General features: G+C 44.2%; 1 protein-coding gene across 12 annotated transcripts in view; it reads left to right on the top strand.

Moving 5' to 3' along the window:
• Window positions 1-14,334, top strand: part of SZT2 (SZT2 subunit of KICSTOR complex) — a 54,286-nt gene that overhangs the window by 4,421 nt on the left and 35,531 nt on the right. For all 12 annotated transcript variants that reach the window (XR_015273631.1, XR_015273632.1, XM_086841417.1 and 9 more), the window contains exons 6-14: window positions 868-1,027; window positions 1,502-1,608; window positions 1,790-2,000; window positions 3,041-3,211; window positions 8,301-8,532; window positions 9,199-9,328; window positions 10,558-10,700; window positions 11,325-11,477; window positions 11,830-11,944. Coding sequence is in view for 10 of the 12 variants with exons in the window: in XM_086841417.1 (XP_086697543.1) it covers window positions 868-1,027; window positions 1,502-1,608; window positions 1,790-2,000; window positions 3,041-3,211; window positions 8,301-8,532; window positions 9,199-9,328; window positions 10,558-10,700; window positions 11,325-11,477; window positions 11,830-11,944 (1,422 nt within the window). In the remaining 2 variants the exon portion in view is untranslated. The remainder of the gene's footprint in view (window positions 1-867; window positions 1,028-1,501; window positions 1,609-1,789; window positions 2,001-3,040; window positions 3,212-8,300; window positions 8,533-9,198; window positions 9,329-10,557; window positions 10,701-11,324; window positions 11,478-11,829; window positions 11,945-14,334) is intronic.

The raw sequence follows: 14,334 nt of genomic DNA on the forward strand, positions 1-14,334 counted from the left end.
TAAAGTGATGGACAGTCAGTATTTTTTGCTCATGGGCAGAGACTGCTCCCATTTGTGCATAGCAAAAATTTAGTTACTTCTAGTTTTATTTCCCCAGCTCAAATCATGTGTAGCTTTGTAGAGCGGGGGGGTCTCAGCCATTCTCTGCATTAGCAGTAAAACCGAAGCAGTATTTCATTACAGGGTTGAACTGCCAGAGCCCTGTGGGGATTAAGGGACTATGAATACAGTAGGTTTCTCACTGTTGTAATTATACAAATTTCAGGCTTTGCCTAGAGGATATTTTTCATAGAAGATGCAGAAGCCTACTTGCATTTGTTTATATCAACACTGCATAACGAGGGCCATTTGAGTTAAATGCATAGGCACTAGACTTTGTCTTTGTGAGGCTCCTTGCCCCCTCTGCTGCAGAGCTTCACAAGTGAGACATAGTTGCCTCTGCCTCTCCAGTGTTTCTGGGCTGAATATAGTAGATTGAGTAGATGCTGAATAGCTGCAGCTTCTACTAAGTTACAGGGGGAGAGAGATATTCATCATCTGATTAACTGGGAAATACTTTGCTCCACAGAGGATTTTTACTGACTGTGAAGTGTCTCGTATTTCCCCTTCTATGAGAAATCAGCTTAATATAAAGCTCTGAGCACGCTGTCCCTCTACCTTCAAGCAGCCTTGCCCAGCTGTTCTAGGGGGCTCAAGAGACCAGGATTTTAACATCATCTGGAAGTTAAAGCTGCAAATGGACTCTGCTGCCGTGGTCCAGAGTACCATGGGACTGCTAGACTGAAGGTGTTTGGAAGAGCAAGAACTAGAGCTGAGCTGAAGTCTGCCCCATGGGACCTTGTGTTGTTTTTCTTTTAACTTTTCCAGGTGGATTTATCCCCCCTGAGCCAAGAGAGCCCTGGTGACGTGCAGGAGTCATCTGGGAGGAAGCCCAGTGTGTCTGTGGTCACTGCTGATGTTGGTCTGGTCAGCATGGTCCGGCAAGGCATCCTGGCCCTGCAGCTGCTGCCCTCCAACTCCAGTGCAGGTTGGCTGTGTCCTCGGGGTTAAGGTTTGCCTGGTTGTTTGCAGAGGGTTGTGTTCCTTCTGCCATAGGCTGAGGTTAATTTCATAAGGGCTGGTGTGTGCATGGACCTTTCTGTTAGGGATGAAATTTCAACAGAGACATTTACTCTGCATTCTGGATTAAATTGTAGTGGTGGGAATGGGGAGGACCACACTGTGCCAAGGGCTGTGTGTGAGTGTTGGGGAGTTTGTGAGACAGTGCAGCTGTGACTGTTGCTCCAGACAACCTGGGGTGTGAAGAGCTGTGCCCTTTTTCTGTACTGTGCTGTACCTAAACAGGATGTTTGCCAGGTCTATAATGCTTTGGAAGCTCTAAACCAGCCTCAGGATTTTCCTTCTACTTTTGCCCTGCTTAAACTTTATGTCTAGTGGATTTACTGGGAGAATGATAGCTGTTTGAGATGGAAGATGCACTAAGATGTTGCCTTGTTTACAGGTATTATAATAATTACGGATGGTGTGACCAGTGTCCCCGACGTGGCTGTGTGTGAGACTTTACTCAACCAGCTGCGCAGTGGCACTGTGGCCTGCTCCTTTGTGCAGGTATGTCTGCTGGAACCTGGCAGTGTGGGTACCAGAGGAAGGCAAGTGGACTGGTGGTGGTGGCATTTACCTCCAGAGGAGAAGTGGGGGCCTTCTCTGTCTGTTTGAGTCCTTGACCAGCCATCTGCTTTGTTCTCAGCACTGCTGTTCTCTCTCAGGTGTCTCCTTTATCATCCCATAGGTGGGCGGTGTCTACTCCTATGATTGCAGCTTTGGCCATGTTCCCAATGTGGAACTGATGAAATTCATTGCCATGGCCACTTTTGGTGCTTACCTCTCTACGTGCCCTGAGCTGGATCCCCTGAGCCTGGATCTGAATGTGTATCACAAGGCATTTCTACTGTACTCCTTTCTGCGTACTGGGGAGTCCCTGAATCCAGAATATTACTGTGGTGAGGAATGTGCATGTTCTTGCTGCAGTAGATGAATGCCTTAGAGCCCCTCTCTTTGGGGAGGCTCCCCAGGCTTGGTTATGCTGATACTCTCCCTTGTCATGCCTTCTGTAGGCTGTGGGCACAATTGGTCACACAGTCTCACCTGTAAATCCCTCCCTGGTTCCAGGAATTGAGTGGACCAAGGGAAAACAAATGACCCATTTTCCACCATTCCCCTGGCTCAGCAATCTGCAGTTAGGCCCACTGTGCTGGGACTTGGTGGGAGATCAGAAGCTCTTGCCTGCCCTTCTGTGTACACTGGCTGGCTTGTAGGTGAGGATGTTCTGGAGAGCTTGTCCTAACAGGGCTTGCAGATGGCAGTTTGGATTGAAAAACTAGACCCCTGAGAACTGTCCCAAGTGCCTCTCTGGTTGTTTTTATTTTGTGACTGTTAGTGACTGAGAGTGTTCCAGGAGAGATTAGTTTAGTTAAGTAAGACATGGAAAGACCCTTTCATGTCCCAGTGATATGCTGGTGCCATCTGCTCTTTCTGTAACTTGGCAGCAGAAGCCACATAAACTGGCAAATTTGAAGAGAGCTGGCTTGGGACTTGGAAATGTTGAATCTTAAAAAGATCAGCTGTTAGTAGTTTAAGCTCCACATCCTGATACCTTTTGAAAAGCACCTGGGAACTCAGAGTTTTCCAGAGAAAAAGCCCCAAAGCTTGCTGTGTGTGACTGTTGAAACAGATGTGCAGTTTCTGCCTGTCTGGGCTGAATGTGGAATTCCAATGCAAGCCTGATCACAAGAGCTGTCCGAGAGGAAGCAGTGCCTGCCACCCCACCCTCTCTCTTTCTCAGGCCTCTTGGCCACACTAATGAACCTGTTTGCTGTATTGCAGAATCAGGAGTGGGTGTAAGTGGTGCCTGAAGGATGTACTGTTCCTCAGGCAAGCGGGTGTTCCCAGCAGCTTTCATGAAGCTCTCGGGGAGGCCTGTTGCTACAGGATGGGGCTCAGGGGAGCTGCTCCCTCACAAACCCATCTCTGGCATTTGCAGTGTCCCAGCACAGGCTGTTCAATGAGCACCTGGTGTCTGCAAGCAGCAACCCTGCGCTGGCGATGCGGAGGAAGAAGCACACGGAGAAGGAGGTGCACGCTGACCTTGTGAGCATTGTTTCGGTCAGGCTGCGCGAGGGCTACAGCATCCGTGAGGTCAACATCACAAAAGGTGACTGCTGCCTTGAGGGTTGGAGACTCAGCTAGGACTCTGTTCTCAGCTGCTTAGAGGAAGGCACAGGGTCTGCCATCTCAGCGGTGGTGGAACTGTGGAGGAAGGAGCCATTTTCTCCAAACTCTGTTTTCATGAGTAATTGTCTGATGTAGGGCTGCCCAGTACTATGCAGTTATGCACTTGCCAGGCTCACCCTCTGTGGTTGTGCCTAGGGAGGGACAGCCAGTGATGCTCCATATCTTGGAAATGATTCCCCACAATTGTAGAGAAACTAGTGACAGAACTGGGATTTGCAGAGGTTTTTTTCTGGATTTCATCTATATTTCTCCTTTTTTTCTTCCCTTTCTAGTTCTAGCACTCCAAAATACTAACATGAAGTTGAGCCCTTTGGTACAACAGATTTAATGCCTCGAAGCTACAGTCTTCCAAAGGAAGAAATTGGGAGAAACAGAGATATTGTTAGGTGAAAATGTCAGATCAGTCGGGACCATAATCAATTCTAGAATACCATAAAACCTTCCAGTGATCCCATTCTCTTACTACTACTTACTACTCCTGTTGACTCACTAGATGTGGCACCTGGAGTGTGAGAACTAGCTGCTGACTAGGGACCTTGAGGAGTTTGATTGTCCTTAGGAGTGCCAGTAAATCCTACCTAAATTTCCATCTCCAGCTGTGACCAGTGGTAGTACTTTGAGATGAAAAAATCCAAATGCAAGCTCATTAGTACACTAGAATGTGTTTTATATCAGACAGAGTCTGTGATCTAACTCTAAAAACATTCCAAACATCCCATGTGATATTTTCTGTGAATTTACTGTGCTCTGTCTATAAACATGTAAATCCCTTCTGCCACTGCTCTGGTTGGAAGACTGTCCCAGAGCTTCATTGCTCTTTCTCTAGCTTCCTTTCTAAATTCCCTGAGACCATGTTAGACCTGTGTGGCTATTATCTTTAATTAAGTTTATCCTCCTCTGACTTGCACAAACATATTTAACATCATCTTTCTCCTTGTAATCTACCTTTTGGCAGGTTAATATTAAGCAAGCCAATATTTCACATTTCTTTTGTAAGGGCAGGCTTTCTCTTTTGTTTATTCAGGTTAATAGCTCTTTTGTTTTTTTTCCCCTTAAGTTGCTTTCTTTTCAGTTTAATCTCATATGTCTCAGAACAGTTGATAAGAGAGCTGTAAGTGTGGTTTTATCAATGCCTTGTTCAGCAGTCTTAATGTTTCCCTGCTTCTGAAGTAAAATACCAAATCAGATAGACCAAGAATCACGTGAACTTTCTCCATGATTGTCTTGCAGAAATCCCTGAGTCTATCACACACCTTTTCTTTCAGCTGATGAGTCCTTGGGGGTGTTTTATTGGGTTTTGTTTGTTTAGTAGTCCCTGAATGTGCTGTCCTTCACGTGATAGTAATCTTAAATTTATCTTGTTCAGTTCACCTCACTGTTCCTCTGTGATGTCTGGCAATTGCAGTTCATTTGCCTTGATGCATCTTATAAACTGAATGGAACTAAATCACCTTTTTTGGGGGGAAGATTGCTAGCAATCATAGTAGGATAATTCCTAAAATTGGTCTAACATAAATCTCCCTAATTTCTTGTTTCAGGAATTTTCTGTTAAAAGTAAGTATCTGCTAAGTTTTCCCAGTGAGACAGCTGTTCTAGTATTGCCTGCAGATTGTTTTCACTAATGGAGGGGAGGCGTGAGATTACTTCCCTTAAATCCAGGCAAATTAGATCCATTGCACTCTCTTTGTCCAGGAATGTGTGTGAAACAATGTGACAAGTCCGTTCCTGTCCACCCTCAGTGTCTTCTATTCTTCTGTGCACAAGTTCACTCACAGCTTGAGCAGTGCTGGATAAAAAGCCTTTTTCTTTAGTCCAGCAGCAATGCTGAAGTGCTTTTGGTAGTCCTAGATGGAAATGCTGGAAGAGCATTCACCAGGTATGAATCACTCAAAAAGCAGTCAGACAAGTTCATCTTCTATCCTTTTATACAAAGGTATAGCTACAACCTCTGTCTCAGGATATTGTAAAGCAGTGAATTCCTGCACTCTGGAGGAATGTATTAGAAATATCACCACATGTTACTATGCTCCCTGCATTTTCCTCCAGGTATTTACCTGCTGGCTTTTACTCCTTGAAATGCTGAATGGATTGATCTCCCATTTTTGCAAGAGCAGCGAGCAGCAGCTGCTGGATCAGAGTGACCTTCTGTGGTGAAAAACTATGGGCAGGTGCACAGGGAGGAGTAAGAGCAGGATAAACACACATGATGATAATCTCCATTCTTCTTTCCTTTTTTATTCTTTCTTTGACCCTCTCTAGCTCTTTGCAGCTCAGGGGCTTCTTGAGCCAGAAATACTTTCTCTGTATTTTTTAGAATAAATTTAAAAATGAAATGTCAGAAGTATCAAAAACATAGAGTGTATTTCTATGCATCCTTCAGACAAGAGCAGATAATGTTACTTAATTCTTGGGAAAGGCTAAATGCTCTGGGGAATTGCTGAAAAAATTTGCTGAACTAACAGATTAAAGTAGAGTTGAGAAATGATCAAGACATTTAGACATTCAGCCTTGCCTTTGCTAAGGAATAGCATGTTTGACTAATCAGAGTTCTCTGAACTATTCTACAGAGAAGTGTATAACAAAGAACAGTTAATTAACCTGGATTTCTAAAACTTGCCAATTAAAGGCTGTTAAGGTGCCAGCTGGCTGTGAAGCAAGAGGAAAAAAGTGCAGTTGTGGACTTTGACACTGACACCTTTCTCCTTTGCTTTACCATAGACAAAATAGAATAAATGACTAGTTTTGTGCTCAGAGTTGCTTGGAGAGGTTGTTTGTGATATTTATAAGTGCTCTGGTTACCCTCACTGTTTGATTTTTAAATATTGAGGTATTTAGGAGGCAGCTTGTTTAGCTCTGCATTAGGAATTCAGGAGTGCATGTGAAAGGGAAAGGATTGGAAGGTATGGAAGGCAAGGAAGCTATGGGGTCATGGTGTGTAATGGAGCCCAGTTCTTCTGCTTTCTGGGACATTGTCAGGGGATCTCCCTTTAACAAAAAAAAAATAAAATTCTTACTGACCATTTTGTGTTGAGGGCAGCCTGGAGGACGGTTTTCAAAACATAATCTTCCTCTGTGAATCAGTCCAGCACCAAAACTGGCTAGGCACTAACTGAGCAGTGAGAATGTCTTCCTGATTCCTGTCACTAGAGAATAGCCAAAGTGAGTTTTCGGATAAAAACAGAGTTGGACTTTGTGAAGGAAATCAAAGTAGAAAAAGTTTTATTAGCTATTAACTCAGGAACCAGGAAGAGATTGCTTTGTAGTTAAAAAAAAGCCAAATATACATTTAGATGTAACTTCAAACTAAGTAAATATTTTGCCTGTGTTTTCAGTTTTGCTTGTGTGGGATCATAGGAGTGAATTAGTCCAGGATGACTAATGGAAACAGAGGTGGAAGTTGGAAATATTTTCATTTATGACCTAAGTAAAAATGTAGGAATTTACTTATCTTGTTTGCTGTTGATGAAATAGAAAGGCTTTATTATGAGAACCAAAATATTGTGCAGAAAGCGGTGGATGAGCCTTAAAGCAATGAATGAGGTGACAGTATGAAATAAAAAGAGATGAATCTATAAATTCTTGTTTAGCCTCTGATAAACAAGACAATCTTCAGAGGAAACAACAGATGGTGCAGTCCTGGAAAGTGCATTTATAGTAACAGAAACCATCCATTGTAGAAAATATTAGTGATCTTAAATAAAATACTGCTAATCCCCCAGATTAAGTACAGGTAAAATACAGTATACACTTTTGATTATCTTTATTCAAGAAAGGTGAATTCTAAAGGTGCAGGAGGGTCTGGGTCTGTTAAGGGGAATGAATGTTCTGTCACAGTAACAGCTGAAACTGGGCAAGGATTTCTTAGTACTGCACACTCCATGTCAGTGTTATGGAAATGAAATTTCTCAGAATAAAAATAATCTAATCAAAAGAAAAACCAATCATGCATTTGGCATCTACTTTGGAAAGTTTCTTCTGAACATTGATGGGGAAGAGTTCTTTGAGGGAGCCTCCCAACAGGGATCATGAAAGCAAAAAGATGGCTTTAAAGTAGAGCCTGTGAAGGGGATGGCATGGTGTGCCTATGACAGCAGCAAATGCAACTCTGCAGGAAACAGAGCATCGAGGCTGATGATCTGTTCAGGTTTCCAGCACATCCAATCACTTATCACACAAACCCTGCAACTCTGGCAAACTGTAGAGCAGGCTGGACATAGAACAGATGATCAAGCAGTTGAAATGGCAGCGTAGTCATGTGTTTCCCTGGGATGTTTCAGTACAAATACACATGCACAGTCAGCAGGAGTGGGACAGTTCTCTGCTCTTTTGGCTCAGCGAGGCCTGCTGTCAGGTGTTTCTGTTAATCTTGTTAGACAGGCTCACTTAAAGGAAAAGGTAAAAATGTACAGTATGAAGAATAGGTGAATATTCATTCTTAACATCTTAGCTTTGGGAAGAGGAGGTAAACATGGTGAGAAGCTTTGAAGATTGAAATTCTAGATTGCATGAAATACAGTCTGTGCAGGATGAGTAGAGATTAATTCAAGAATTAGGCTTCATCTTCCAGGTTGTTTATGATCTGTGTCCATCAGATGCCTGTGTTTCTGCAGTGGGATGGATTAACTCTGCAGTGTGGATGACAAAACTTTATAGTTGAATGGCCCTGCTCACCTGTGCAAAACAACAGTTTTCTTGGAAACAAAGATGAGGCTGTGAAGAAGGGAGCCCATTGCAAATGTCAGCAGCACCTCCTCTGAGTTTCAGTTGCCTTCTGTAGTGTAGGTAGTACACGTACACTTAAAGAACTGAGAACTCTTCACCAAGCGCTTCAGTGCAAGCAAAGCCTCCCTCAGTTGGAGAGGAGAGAGACTTCAGCTAAAGCAAACAGTCGTTAGACTGTTCCCCTCAGCAATCAAACAATCTCATGGTTCTCGTGAATTCCTGGTCAGAGATTAAACTCAGATGTGTATGGAACAAGCACCTGAACTTGCTCTTCTGCTCCAATGCAGGTGGATCTCAGCTGGAGGTGAAACTAGTGCTGCTTTGGAAGCATAACATGAGGATTGAGTACTTAGCTGTGACACCCTGGCCCCTGGACCCATCAAAACGCAGCACTTGGGTGGAAGTGACAATGGAGGGAAGCTATGACATTTTGCATGACATCAGTTGCACCATGAGGAAGCCTATCACCAGTCTGTACCGCACCACAGTCATCCGCCGCTTCTGGAACACCTTGCAGAGGTGAGCTGGATCATGCCCAGCAGTTTCCAGTGTTACCAAGTAATTCCTCCTTGGCATGCTAGGATGAGGGTTTTGCAGGTGGCCATCCCAACCCAGGGTTCAAAAGGAATATGCTCTGAGAAAGTGGCATGACTGATAACAAGTTTGCTGTCTACCCAAGGAAACACTAGAACTGGTTTGTGATCTAGTTTGTAAGAATGCTTCAGGGTAATGGTATTGCTGCTCCTGAATCTGGATCTTGGGATGCAAACCTTACCTCTGACTGCCATCCCACGGAGGTCTTGTGTTCTTATAGCACACCTGTGCAGCTGTGCTGCATGGTCCCACTGGGAGCAGCAAACACTTGTCTCTGTGGCTGAAGTACTTGTGGGTCACAACTGTTTCCTGGCCAGGGTGACTGTTACTCCCAGCTATTCCACAGATTCCTCTTCTAGCACTTCATTTCCAACTCTGATCATCCTCTGTATGTATGAGGCTTCTACACTGGAGCCCCTTTAACACACACTTTGCTCTTGGATATGGAATGGTAGCGTTCCCCATAAAGCTCTGTTGGTGTAGAAAGGCTCCCAGGACACAGGGAGTGCTGTGTGTGCAAGCCCTGCGCTGACTGGGGCAGCAAGGGGGAAGAGCGTGGGCTTTTGTGGCTAACTGCCTCTTCTTTTCCAGCATCAACCAAACAGATCAGATGTTGGTACATCTGCAGTCTTTTGACACAGTCCCAGAACACTTTACCATTCCTGAGAGCACCAAGAATGGGGTGCCCCTCTTCTACATCCCCCCAGGCTCCACCACTCCGGTATGTTCCCTCTCTCTCTGTTTAACATGGGACAGAGACAGGTTGTCTCCCCTACCTGTTCTTGTACTCAGGCTTTATCTCTTGCTCATCTTGTCTTCATCTTATCCTGCTCAGAGAGGTCAGGTGTGGTGCAGTGAACATCCCATGCCACATATTTTTTCCTCTGAGACATCATCCCATGTCTTAATTCTTGCAGCTACACCTCTAATCCCAACAGCAAGTTTCCTGAGTGTGCTGTGAAACCTTCTCCTGTAGTGCTGGGATGCATGAGACTGATGGGAAGGATGACATGCTTGCTTTTGCTGTGCTTTTTCAGTAGATGCCCCATAGGCATGGAGTTGCTGCTGGCAGTGCAACCAGTGCCCTGGAGACATAGCTCAGTACTGTCAGGTGAAGATACAAAATGTGCTGAATAGTTGTTCAATAGGCTTATTGCTCTGAGCACTCATGTGGAAGGTGCAAGAGAGATACTTTTCATCTGCATGGCAGAAACTAAACAAAATATGAGCTAATAGTTTCCACTGCAAAATTCAAACTCATTGAAACTCACTACGCAGAAGAACCAGCATATTACCTGATCTCTGCTACCAATGTCCTTGGCATAGATGGAAGAGGACTAGCAGATCTTAAAGCTAGGGGAGCTTTATGTTCAGAGAACTATCCCTTTTATTTTATTGCTTAGGCTCTTGTTTAGCTTTGCCTAGTACATTTGCCCTGTATAGGGCTAGGTATCCCACAGTATATATGGAACATCTCATCTTATGGCTAACCACCACTGTATTTCAATGTCAGCAGAGTTGCTATAGTTAGTGGAATCAATGTCATTATACAAACCTTTTAGGTTGCCCAATGCCACCCATTCTGGCACCCTATTTACCTGAGCACTTTCAGATGAGTAATCTCGCTGTTTAATTATTTTGCTGACACAAGCCATATATCCCCCTCTCAATCAGAAGGCACACCATTACATATGCCATCTTTTTCATGGTTGATTTACTTGATGCTAAGTAGTTAAATTCCTAATTAACTTGACATTTCAGGAGCCTAATTTATTTTAGCTTATGCTGCACTGCCTGTTTCAATGTGAACACACTTACTCTGTTCAGAGGAAATTACCCAAAGCCAGGGATGTGGCCTTCTTGGCCCACAGCAGCTCAGCTGCTAGAGAAAGTCTTGCTCTCTCTGGGTGGAGAACTTCCATGCTGAATATTGTCCTATCATTTTCTCAGGTATTATCTCTGCAGCACAGTGGGTCTGACTCAAGCCATTCCCAGTTTGCCTCCTACTGGAAGCCTATCCTTTCCATGGATGCCAACTTCTGGCAGAGGTGGCTGCACATGCATCGTATCGTCATCCTTCTGGAGCATGACACGTATGTAATGGACAGGGCTGAGCTCATGTGCACACTGTGGGCCAGCCTGGGAAAGCAGCGTGTCCAGTTCAGTCTGGCTGAGGACTTGCAGCCCTTCTGCAGCTGCCTATGGCCAAGGGAAGGGTCTTACTAGTGGGTCCCGATGGATGCTAAAGGTTTTTTAATCTGAGGAGGACAGTAGGTTGGGAAGTCATCTTTGGGTGGGAGGATAAATTGTTTCTCAAGTCCCTCTTGAGTTTTGATTTCCTGATGGCAGGGGGTGTGGGACCATTCATTTGGGAGCTAACCCACATGTTTTTGTTTGCTGCTGGAAAATGTCTTTCCTAAAAGCATTGCTTTCCTGAGACTGGTCCTAGTTGCAGAGTAATGTGAATAATAGTCATGTGTTACATGGAGGGAGACAGGATACAAGGGATGTGCTCTCTGCAGTGTGGAAATTCCAGTGCACTCAGGAGTGTGGCCTCCCCAGTGCTTGATTAGGGGAGGTGCTTGTTTGTTGGCTGCTGTGGAGTAAAAAAGGCTGATAGACCAGTCAGAGTAGGATGGATGTCACAAAGCCTCTGTGGGTTTTGGGGGAAGAAGAGAAACTGCAGCTCTGAAATGACTTTCTGGCCCATCCTGCAGGCCTGTGCCCAAGCACCTGCACACACCAGGCAACAATGGCCGCTACAGCACCATCCAGTGCCGCATCTCCCACTCAGCACTCACCTCCCTGCTGCGGGACTGGAGCAGCTTCGTGCTGGTGGAGGGCTACTCCTACGTCAAGCTGATCCATGGGTGAGTGGCTCTGAAGCAGTGCTGTGAGGGGAATTGGGTGTGTGGCCAAACCAAGGGTCTGGTTAGATCAGTGTGCAGCTATCTGCCCAAAGCAGATGTTTACAGGAGAGGATGAGAGCTAGACAAGGGGGTATGAAATCCTGCAGTTCCTAAACTGTTCCATTGTGTTCCAGGTGCAGCCTGGAGGGACAGGGAGGCCAGCTGGAGGGTTCCTTGCATGCTAGAACTGATATGTGTTACTGTGAAATTGTGTGGGTTGTTGGGCTCTGTGGAGCAGGCCCCTGCTTGGTTTGGCATGTCAGAGCAGCAAGATCCATGTAATTTCAGCCTTGTCCTAATTCCTCTTCCATAGGCCTGAGGATCTTACCCCTTCCTCGTTCTATGTGGTACGAATCATCTCCAAGGCTCCCTGCATGGTTCTCCGGCTAGGGTTCCCCATTGGCACACCTGCACAGGCCAGGAACAAGGTGAGAGCTGGCTGGCTGCTTCGTGGGGTAGGAGCTGAGCAAAGTTCTGCATGTGGAAATGGTGGTAGATCACAGGCAATGCTGTTGGAAGCTACCCTCTATTAAGTAACTACTACATTAAGGCTTAGATGGGTTTGAATCTACTGTAACAGAAAGGGTCATTTGGGACAAACTTTCTTTGTTAAGTCTATGAAAGATCTAAACCCAAAGACTCAAAGATCAATAGAATAGCTGGTCACATGTTTTTTTTTCCCACTGCTTAATTCAATTGAGGGGCTTGAAATGACTCAAAGGTTATCTAGTCTATCCTTCTGACCAAAGCACAATCAATACCATCTGTAAAGAACAGCAGGTACTTGTCTGACTCATCTGTAAAGACTTCTGTGATAGATGTACTACATGTTCCCTGGGCTATCTCTTCCAGTACATGTATATTGAATCTATTGGGCAGGGAGGAATTTAATAGTTAAAATGCAAACAATGCCCCACATAACCAGTACAGGCAGAGAAAAAAAATTAGTACCTAGGAAATGTTTTCAGGATAAAAGTCTGTCAGAGAGACTTTTAATAACCTTTTTGTATCAAAAGAAATGAGTTGTCCTAGTCAGATGCAGAGGATGGAGTTACTGCATGGACTGATTCTGCAGTTGTAATGGCTGAGACAAGTGTTCCTAGGTAAGCATGGGAAAGATGCCCTGCTGTTAAACTGTGTGAACTTTTTAATATAAACCAGAAGTTTATCATTAAATCTAGGTCTTTTATCTTCATGAAAGAAAACTTTGGTTTGTCTAGCTTTGCTTTAGTGTTAGAGACTACTAGTCTGAGAAGGTAACAAACATGGGAAGGAGATAATGAACCCAGATAATACTAAATGTTCTGGCACTCTGGCAGATCTACCCTTTCGTGACCTTAGGGGATCCAGGACTTAGGTGCTGGTTGCTGGGTCAATATGTGGGCTTGGTAATGCCAAGTGACAGGTTTTTTGAAGGAGTTACCTCTGGTAGGTGCAAATTAATATCTCTTTCATGAAGAAGGTGTGAGACAAGCACCATACCCTGCAGCTGTGGGCAAGCTCCAGATCATGGCAGCAGGAATTATATGTAGGTCATAAATTTTATCATCCACAATATTTTTTTTGCCTGCTGTAGAGCTGATTAACTCCTCAGTGTGGAGTATGGCAGTAAACTTAGCCTGCTTTGTCTGAGGGAAAGGGGTTTTGTGCTGAGCAGTTCAAATTTCCAATGCTGAAAGGAAGAAAAGCACCTTGTACAGTCAACTTTCAGAAAGCTTTTTGGCGAGACTTTGTGTAGGGCACAACTGTAGAACTGTAGGAATGGGCTGTCATAAAACAGAAACTGCCTTGGGGAACAAAGCAAGGAAATTGAAAAGTGCTGTTTCTTCACAGCAGAAGCTGTTTGTGATTTTCCCAATCTTTTTTCTAGTCAAAGGGTAGGGAATTCATTTGTGGAAAGGTAACATACTGAGCTGAGGAAATGTGCAGGTGGCACAAAGCTATTTCAGCCTCTTGGCTTTGGTGACACCTAAGCAGCACAGTGGTGGCTGGAAGCCAATATGGATAACTGCAAAACAGTGGGATTTGGGAACTTAAACACCATTAGTGATTCTGTGATATCAATATTAAACCATGAAGGGGACCCAAGTGGCAGCACAGTGCAGGAAAGCTCTGGTTTAACATTTGGGTTTGGGGACATTCGTTTCCTTGAAAAAGACATAGTAATGATGGGAAAAGTTACTGAAATAATTAGTGTTGAGGAAGATGGAGAGTTGCTGTTCTGTTTGCCTACAATGGTAATAAAATTTGAAAAAAGTTGAACAAAGATCATGAAAAGAAACCTAACGTAGAAATTTCAAAGAAAACACTGGGCTATTGTGGGAATCAGATGCTGGTGTGGATAGAACTATATTCAGAGCTACTAAAAGCTAAAAAGAGTAGTCAGGAAGTCGTTGCGAAAGTATCTTGAAGAAAATTAACCTAAAAAATAACCCAGGCTCCTGAAACCTTTTGCCATAGAGGTTTGACAAGTGAACATGATAGTGAGAGAATACATAAGACAGAGCCAGACTGTTCCCACAGCTGATTTGGACTAGTTTACATTTACTGTAGGCTGAGGAGAGGAGGAGGGAAGAATGAGGGTGGGTGCTTGGACTGCTTCTGTGGAGGAGCTGGCATGCAATTAATTTGTTTTTAATCTGAGTTTTGAAAGGCAACTTCTTCAGCCTTGAAATAGTCTTTGGGGGTTTTTTTAACCTTGTTTTTGCTTTTAGAAATACTTAAAATAGGGACCGAAGAGCTTTGTGTCATCTTGATCTTGGTCTTGCTAGTGTCTCAGAAGTAAAATGACCTTTAACTCCTGCTCTTCTGTGTATTC

Source organism: Cyanistes caeruleus, chromosome 9, assembly GCF_971803275.1.
Source record: "Cyanistes caeruleus chromosome 9, bCyaCae1.hap1.1, whole genome shotgun sequence".
Classification (NCBI taxonomy): Eukaryota; Metazoa; Chordata; class Aves; order Passeriformes; family Paridae; genus Cyanistes; species Cyanistes caeruleus.